This window comes from Solenopsis invicta, chromosome 11 (genome assembly GCF_016802725.1).
Source record: "Solenopsis invicta isolate M01_SB chromosome 11, UNIL_Sinv_3.0, whole genome shotgun sequence".
In the NCBI taxonomy this organism is placed as follows: Eukaryota; Metazoa; Arthropoda; class Insecta; order Hymenoptera; family Formicidae; genus Solenopsis; species Solenopsis invicta.
In genome coordinates, this window is record NC_052674.1 from 15,007,025 (window position 1) to 15,016,940 (window position 9,916).

Consider the following 9,916-nt stretch of genomic DNA (forward strand, 5'->3'; position numbering starts at 1 on the left):
TTTTATTATTATTAATTAATATAATATTAATACTTATTTGCATCATAATTTTTTGTTCCTCACTTGCTATCATAGGGTCACTCGCGTTTTATATTTCTATACAATGTGTCCCATAAGTTTTAAGACTGTGGCTATAAAAGATTCAAAAAATTACAAAAATTTTTTTAACAAATTTTTTATTTGAAATAGTCTCTATTAGAAGTAATACACATGTTGGCACGATCTTGCAACCTATTCATGCCTTTCAAAAACTCCTCTTTTGAAATACTGTTTAACTTTATCATGGCTTCTTGTATCTCGTCTATCGATGCAAAGTGGTCCCCTTTCAAGTCCATCTTTAATTTGGGGAACAGGAAGTAATCAGGGGGACTCAAAACAGGCGAGTACGCTGGATGGCTAAACACAGAAACTATTTTTTTGGCCAAAAATTGAGTGTTAATTGCCGCGGTATGCATTGGTACATTATCGTACAAGAGGAAGAAAAGAACGATCTCTCCACAACTCTGGTCTAACACGCGCAATTTTTTTGCGATCCAACACTTGTTGGTAGAATAAAGCATTCACAATAGTACATTGAGAAACAAATTCTTTGTGGACGATGCTTTTGGAGTAAAAAAAAAATGACCAACATTTGTCTTAACTTTTGATTTTTGAAATCGCAATTTTTTTAGTCGCGGCGAATTTTCGCCGCCCACTCAGCACTTTGACGTTTCGTTTTAGGATTGTACGCGAAACACCAACTTTTGTTACCCGTAATAATGGATTCAAGAAAATTTGGTTGTGTTTCAATCATTTCCAGCAAATCATGTGCGTGAGAAACTTGTTACTGTCTCTGTTTGGCGGTTAGCGCGTGTGGAACGAAACGCGCGCATAGCTTCCTTTTCTTCAAATCGCTCCTAATAATGCGTTGTACGATGGTTTTTGATATTTTAATTAGTTCTTCTATCAACCTACAGCTTGCATTACGATGGTCCTTTAACACAGCTGCGACTATAGCGATGTTTTCGTTACTCTTCGTGACGCATGGCCATCCGCTCCTTTCGTTGTCTTTAACCGACTCTCTACCTTCCACAAAAAGGTTATACCATCGAAAAAACTAGCACGAGACATAACAGATCCACTATAAGCTAATTTTAACATTTCGAACATTTTCGTCGCTCTATTACCGGTTTTAAAGCAAAATGTAATTGTAACACGTTATTTTTATTTATTGTGAAATTATGACCGCGGCCACTTTGATACTACCACGCAAACTGCTACTGAACAGTTGCATGTGATCCAATGAACTTGAAACTTCATATGGGGGGAGAGGAAGGTTGTAGTAACTAGTTCCCAAAATTTCATGAAGATAGCGTTAGTAGTACCGATTTTACAGCTACAGTCTTAAAACTTATGGGACACACTGTGTATTAAATGGTACACCATAATTAGATTGCTTTCAACTGTAATTCTGCTTACAATTAATTTCAACCTTCTATTGTACAATTAAAAAGTGAAATGGCAATAACAATTGGTGAAACAATGTAATTTTGCCAAATATGTGAACAAAGTTACGTCAAATGAAGGGTAATTTTAAGAAAATCATTTTCTTAAAAATTATTGTAGAGAACTGATTTAAAAAAGAAGAAATTAAAGTTACAGGATTATATTTTTATTTAAAAAATATCTATTGGTTTGGATTCATAATTTAAATCTTAAACACATAAGTTGGCCTGAAAGATCCCATATGAAGTTTGGAACGCTTGCTGTGTGAAGACGGAATAAGATAGGAAGTTTGGACTAGGACGTAAAAAAATTTGAAATCTCTTTTGATTAATATGATTGATCAACTTTTTTGGTCAATTGGAATTCAGACGGCACGGCAGCAAAGTTTTGTTAGGGGTAATGACCTATATAGTGTGTGAGTGAAACTTTTTTGTGAGTAATTTTATGTCAAAAAATTGGACAAAACACGTTCAAACAGATCTATACGCGTATGTTACTCTGTCTAAACTTAAAATACTATAGTGCCGTGCAAAGAAGGACTTCTGCGGAGAGTCCAAAATATATTATCAAACACATTAATTTTCAATTTTAGACATCGTGAGTTAAATACCTCATATTTGCCTTGTTACGTAAGTATATTTTTTAGTAAAAATAGCAGTGACAATTTTTTTGAAAGTATGACTTTTTAGCTTTAAAACCGTATTGTAAAGTTCTAATTCTTAATGTATTCTTAAGTTTTTTTGTTGCAAAGATATGATTGTTTTAAAAAAAGTGGATTTTTAGAAATCCAAAAATATCTCATATTCTTTTTGTTATATAATTATACTTTTTAAAAGGAATGTTAAAGAGCATACAATCTTATATGAAATTTGAATTATAATTTTAATGTAATTAAGTTTTTGTTTCTATCTCGTTATTGTTCTACTTCTCGTAAATACAACGAATGTTCTCGCTTTTATTCCTCTCTCATTGGAGCTTAAGCTCAAGCATAATACAGTTTTTAAGGCAAGCGGTTTATACCTTTTCCGTTATATTTTATTATCACATGAAACTCATACTTAGGCGATTCCCGCCAGGATAGGCTGAACTTGACAGTTGCTCCCCTCTTATCAGCATATTTCGGAAGCGAAATTCCGGCCGATTTGACCCTTAAACACGTAAGTGGATCTGAGAGACCCTATATGAAGTTTCGAACGCTTCCTGTGTGAAGACGGAATGAGATAGGAGGTTTGGACCAAGACGTAAAAAAAGAATTTGCGATGTTACGTCTGGCGAAAAAATTTTATTTTTCCGCGCCATCCGTACTAATAATAGCCTAATTAAAATCCGGAAACATCCTCCGATCAATTAGATAAATCCTACATCAGTATCATAAATCGATATCACTCGATTTCAAATCTCATACGGCTTGGCTACATCGCGGTGCCGCCCCCTCGACGCGCAACACCCGCGAGCGTCCATCGGCACGAGACAAACATCGTGCGCGCCGACCCCTCGGCTTGCGACCCCCTCTAACACCGCCAAACTCCGCGCTTTGGAATTCTATTCATCTTTCCAATTTAATATAAAATATTACGAACGGCAAATTTATAATTATCGAAACGTGATCCACTCATGGACGCTTCCTACTGCTGCGCCATGCAACTCGGATCGAAACAGTTTTAAAATTGCGGCCAATAAAAATGCCAAACAATTTTGAATCAATTAATCTCTTACGAATAATAATAAAACTTTAACTTTTTATACGTAAAACTACAGCGTGTGCTTGGCGCTATCGCCTCGTACACTCTCAATTATAATATAATTTCTATTAATTTCTATTAGTTTTCTGAGCACTGGATTTTGCGTCAATGCGTGGTATGCGGTGCCCCCGCGGATCGCGATTCCGGGAGAAGTCTACAAGCGCCTCGCGCGAACTATAGACGCAAGCCGCGCGGTCGCGGAGCAGGGCGGGCTTCTAAGGGCCACACGTTACGAAAAACTATCGCTCCGAATTTTCCGCGAACCTGAGGAATCGTCCCGCGACACCTCTTGCCCATATCCTTGCCTATATAAGGAGCGAAATTGGAACTCGAAATTCAGATCAGTCTTGTTGGTCAAGCGAGAATCGCTGCCATCGGCGACCGCCAACGTGCAGACCTCCAGGTACGATCTCAGCGACGGGTCTTATTCCTGACGAAGACGTTGGTCTTCGGGATGGCCCCGGTCAAATTGCCTCTTTCCTTCTCTCTCCTTCCTATCAGAGATCCTGAGGGTTGAACCATACCTAGCATTAACTAGAGTGTGGCCTCACTCGTTTCTCTGTCTCCCTCCTTCCCATCCGAGCGTTGGAGAAGACTCGCGAAAGCGACTCTCCGGCGTCTTCCCTCTCTCTCCTTCTCCTGCAGCGTTGAAGAAGACTCGCTAGCGCGACTCCTCGACGCATTCACCGTCTCTCTACCCGGTGACTCAAAATTTTTTCCTGAATAATATCCACCTTCAAGGGGGCGTTCTAACGGGTGTCCACTCCGACCCAGCGAAGTCGTCTCAACACATACTCGTTTTTTTTTGCCATTTGGTTTTCAATCATTAATAATTTGTCTCACTAAAATTCGTAGATCATTCACACTGACCTCTCTCTATCAATCGCTATTGCGTTGAAATCGTTTCTTCAGAAGACCGATAAGTCATCGGCTCATTCATACATTCACGTGGCAATTCTTCTCACTGATTCAATTATGCATCTCCTCAAGAAGCTATGGTCCGAAGAAGGGCACACCGCGCCTACGCGGGCGGACGAAAACGGTTCTTCCGTAAAATGATCCGGGAACTCAACGCTACTGGAGAGTTTGACCCTTCAGTTTTCCCGCCTCCGCGGCTTAGCCCCTTGCCCTCCCCCCGAGAGAAGTAGACGAGAAGTAGGCTCTGGACTACGGATGGACTTACACCCAGGAGGTTGCCGGCAACTTGGTGGACCGCTCAGCTGGATCCCCGCCCCCTTTTCTGGACGACGTAGTTGTCCCGCAAACGAACTCGGCCAAGAGTTTTAGAGCAAACAGGAACCCGAGGGGTAACCCGGCCAAGGCATCCCCCGATCTTGTGCCGACTCGGGCGCCTACCAGGCCGCTGCCACTCGGGCTAACCGCGCGAAAACCAGGCACTATAAGCCTCCCTCCCAGAAGGCCCCGGATTATAGAGGGCGTTAGGGCACCGTTCAAAGTCTGGAGGACCCCTTCGGGTTATTCAATAATATCATAACATGCGATTAACTGGACATCGTTCACAATATAACGCTTAGCGTATACATAATAATAATCACTAGCTTGTTCAAACGTTTACTAGTATATAATAAGAGTAAGTATGTTACATATACTCATATAACTAAAAATATATATATACATATAGTTTAACCATTGCACACGCGTCACGCTTATTTTACCTCACGCCGAGCTCAATCACGCATGTCTAAACTCCTTCGACTTTAATAAAATATTATTAAACCTTTCTAAATTCACTGCTTATTCATTACCTAAATATATGTATCCTCCTAAAACATCTTTCCTTGCATAAATGAATTGTCGTGTATCGGGGCGTGTTATCGCACGATTCCGAGCCACGATTGGTGACAACTGCCTTTATCTCAAACAGAGGTAAAATTCAACCAAAAGAAAAAAACAAAATTTACGTCCCGTATTATTTCATGAATCCGCGGACGTAACAGCGATTTTAATAAATAATTCTTTAAGAAAAGGTCACTGTCCGGAAGGTTGGAAAACCTCTACTGTAATACCGATCCCAAAGATAGATAACGCCAAAAAAGCGAGCAAATATAGGCTTATTAATATGCTATCAATATATGAAAAAGTCCTAGAATTGATAGTAAAAGAACAACTTGAAACATATTTGGAAACAAACGGTATTATAACAGAGCATCAGGCGGGATTTAGAAAATATTATTCGTGTGAAACAGCGATTTAATCTGTCATAGACGAATGGAAATTAATAGTGAGCGAAGGAAAAATGGTAGGAGTTATCTTCATGGATCTTAAGAGAGCGTTTGAAACAATAGATAGAAAAAAATGTATTAATACGGAATTAAAAGAATGACCTTAGAATGGTTCAAATCATACTTAAATAATAGGAAACAACAGGTGCGATTCAATCAAATATGGTCTAAATTATTGCCTACAAAATATGGAGTGCCTCAAGGTTCAGTACTAGGACCTTTGCTATTTATATTATATATAAATGATATAATTGAAGTCTGTCCGGAAGGCTGCAATATAAAAATGTTTGCAGATGACACGCTTATATATGTAAGTGAAGAACGTAGTGCGGATGTAGAGGTAAAAATGAATATGGCTTTTAATGTAATCGAACATTGGATGAATATAAATAAGTTAAAAATGAACGCAGATAAAACAAAATATATGATAGTTAGAAGTATTAGAAAAGAATTAAGACGTAACACTGTCGTGAAGTGTCTGGATGGAATTAAAATAGAACGGGTATCAACCATGAAATATTTAGGTATAATGCTAGACGATAGACTTAGATATCGGGACCACTGCGATTATATACTTAAGAAAATAGGGAAAAAGACCAGCTTTTTAAATAGAATATGTAACTTCGTATCAGCATATACTAAATGTATTGTGTACAAGTCCATCATAGCACCTCATTTCAAGTACTGTGCCACTCTATTAGTTGAGATGAGTGAAACGCAATTGAATAAACTTCAAATAGCTCAAAACCGTGTCATAAGAGTAATTCTACAGTGCAATAGATTTACCAAATGTCTGTAAGGCAACGGTTATATTATAACGTTAATGTATTTATCTTTAAAATATTAAATGGCATGACTTTGGAAGCGTTAAACAATAAAATAGAGATAGTGGGAAGAGAATGCGATAGACAAACGAGGCAGACAGGAAACTTAGCAGTAACTTTCCGTAAAATTAGAAATGCTCAAAAAAGCCTTTTCTATGAAGGTATAAAAATGTATAATTCGTTACCCACTGTGATTAAGCAGTGTATAGAATTGTAGCGTTTAAGAGATTGTTAAAAGGATATATATATTAATGTTAATATATAGTTAATGTATGTATAATAATCAGGGCCGGCGCAAGAAAATTTGACGCCCTAGGCGAATGAATAATATGCGCCCCCCCCCCCAATATGCACTCAGTGCACGCAAATACACATTTTAAATATAATCAAGGAATAATTAAATATACTTGGCATAAAAACTTACTTCTTCTCTGCGTTTTACAGGGTTGAAACTGTCACCAAATACTTGTGTACTTGGACGCCCGCATTAGAATTCTTTTTTTAATTGTTTTTTTTATTTTTAATTTTTTAAAATAATTTTTTATATAATTTTTATAATTTTTTTAATGATTTTTAAAATGATTTTGTTAAATAACTTTATATTTCTTATAATTTTTTAAATTGTTTATTATTATTTATAAATTGCACCAATTTCAAGGGAACATAGTCCTGTAAAAATTCCTGATTTGGCTACATTTAATCGTATTATTCACTGCAGAAAACTGTATACGTCCAGATTTCAAATTAGTTTTCTGCAATAGACAAATATAGCCAAATGTAGTCAAATCTAAAATTTAGTACTGCAATGAGAGGTTTCATCCATATAAGTTTTAAAGGAATCGATACAACTTACATTTTCATTTTTCTTGCTTTTATCTTAGAGAAAGTAGAAGTTAGTTCTTTTAAATCAATAGTTTGAGCGATATCTTGTTCTATTGATAAAGTTGACAACGCAACAAGTCTGTCTTGAGTCATTGTAGATCGTATATATGTTTTTATCAGTTTCAATTTAGAAAAACTGCGCTCACCACTGGCTACAGAAACAGGAAGGGTTAATAAAATACGAAGAGCAATGACTAAATTTGGCATGCTGTCTAAAAGGTTGCAATTACATATATAATTAATTACATCCTGTGGGTTCGCGTTTTTCGGCACTCTTCTTGCAATAGCTTGCAATTCACTGCACAACTCAAAAGCATCAATATCCTTTGAATCTTCATACGTTAGACATTTTTCTAAATTCGAGCAATTTTTTAAAATATTATTGTGTGATTCATTCTCTAATTTTTGCAAATCATAAAGAAAACCAAATGTAGAATTAATTTGTTGCAATTGGGAAAACCTTTCATCAACAGAATTGATCGCAGTATCAAGAATAGCAAAATAAAAATTTACTTTAAATTTTTGCGTTGCATTTAGAACAGGCTCATCTTTTGCTTCGTATGAAAATTGATTTTTTTTTCTTCCCAATCGAGCTGGTTTGGACACCGATTCAAATACTGGAGGAATATCGAGCTCTTCGGCAAGTTCCCTTGCTTCTATTAACATTTTTTCAAAACCTAAATCACTTCTGCAGTTCTCAAGAAATGTTTTTGTTACATGCAGCTGCTTTGTAGCAGCATGCAAATCAAAATCCTTAGATTGGAGTAGTTTACTGGTTATGTTAATTTCGAAAAGAATGTTATGCCACACAATCAAGGATACAATAAAGTTGTAATCTGAAATTTTCTTAGCAAGTCCTTGAGCCTCTACTCGTGATAAGTTACCAGATGGTCCTGTCAAAGTAGTATCTTCGTAAATATCCATGAGAGCATCATGTACATTACACAACTGATATCGAAGTGGTTTCAATGCATCTATTCGACTTTCCCATCTTGTATCGCTCAGTGGTTTTAGTGTTAAATTTGGTACGTTACGTAATAGAACTGCCCAACGTTGTGTCGAAGAAGAGAAATATACGTATATACTTTGTACCAAATTAAAAAAAGACGTGGCATTTAAACAACACTTAGCAGCATCATTTACAACAAGATTTAGAGAGTGAGAATTGCAGGGTACAAAAAAAGCTCTGGGATTAATATCTAAAATTTTCCGCTGTACACCCTTATTTTTGCCCTTCATATTACTGCCGTTATCATACCCTTGTCCACGTAGGTTTGCTATTGACAATCCCATTTCTTTCAATTTTTCAAGAATTTGTTCAGTTATACTGATGCCAGTTGTCTCAGTAAGAGGTAGAAATCCCAAAAAATGTTCTTTAATTTCACATTTATTGGCGTTTATTATATCTACAAATCGAATAATAATCGTCATTTGTTCAACATGGCTCACATCGGGAGTGCAATCTAGAATTAAGGCAAAGTATTTAGCAGCCTTGGCAGAAGCAAGAATTTTTTCTTGTACAGCAGCAGATAAAAGACTAATGAGTTCATTTTGTATTTCTTTTCCTAGGTAATGTACATGTATCTCTTTATTAGTAATTTTCCTGAGGTGTTCATGCATAACAGGATCAAACAAAGCCAGGTATTCTACAAATTTAAGAAAATTACCATTACCAGCAGTAAATAATCGTTCATTTTTTCCGCGAATTGCTAAATTTTGTGCTCCAAGAACCCGTATTAAAGCAATTAGTCTTTCTAAAATTTGTTGCCAGTATTTTTCCTCTTGTCTAATAATATGTAAATTGCTTTCGTCAATAGATTTATTTTTTTTCAACCTAAGTTCCAATTCTTTCCACGCTTGGAAGCTTGTCAAATGATCGCTGCTTTTTTCATGATTGGCTAATATCATAGATATATTTTTCCAATCATTTGAACCTTTATTACATAAAGCCAATCCTCTATTCGTTGAAAATAGCTTGCAAGGAAAGCAGAATACTGAATCTTTTGACACCGAATACTGAAGCCATTGACGATGAATATATTCACCATTAATGAGGCGCCTTTTGTAGTGAATTGTCGAAAATTTTCTTTTATCATTATTCTTGGGAAAATTAAAGTCTACCACTTGAACAGGACCATGATTAACAAGATTTTGTCGCAGATTATCGTCACAATTTTCCCAAACTCCAGGATCACTATAGTTCAAAACTTCTAAATTTGGTGTTTGATGAGCTTTTTGTTTTTCATTGTCATCAAACTTATTCGCACTTTGTGAATCAACAGTAAAAGCTTCTGCCTGTTTATTTTCTGTCTGAATTTGTTCTAAATCCTGTTCCTTCTCTTCCGAATAATCTTGTGGCCTGCTTTGTTTTTCTAAATGAAGATATTTTAAAAATGAGCCCTCTAACTTTGATAAAGATTTTTCCTTCTCGGCTTTTCGTTTCCGAAATTCCGCTCCAGACATTTTTTTTCTATCAGCCATGTTTTCCTGAAGAATCAACTAAATATGACCAGTATCTTTATTATTGTTGTGCGTAAAACGTAAATTTTCAAATTTTAGAGTAAAATAAATGAAGAAATATAATTTTTTGACATAAAAGAAGAAATGTTTAATATATCCATACAAAGGTTTTTATTTATTGCGAGAACAGATCAAATGTGGCAGCCCAATTCGCCGCCTGCCACAATACGGTACCACCAATGGTATAATACACACGTATGCGTTAGTCACAATGCAGTAT

At 36.3% G+C, this 9,916-nt stretch overlaps 1 protein-coding gene across 1 annotated transcript; it reads right to left on the reverse strand.

Moving 5' to 3' along the window:
• Positions 1-7,143: 7,143 nt before the first annotated feature.
• Positions 7,144-9,657, reverse strand: LOC105203268 (zinc finger MYM-type protein 1). Its single transcript, XM_026141896.2, has one exon. The coding sequence runs from the start codon at positions 9,655-9,657 to the stop codon at positions 7,144-7,146; it is 2,514 nt and encodes an 837-aa protein (XP_025997681.2).
• Positions 9,658-9,916: the final 259 nt, after the last annotated feature.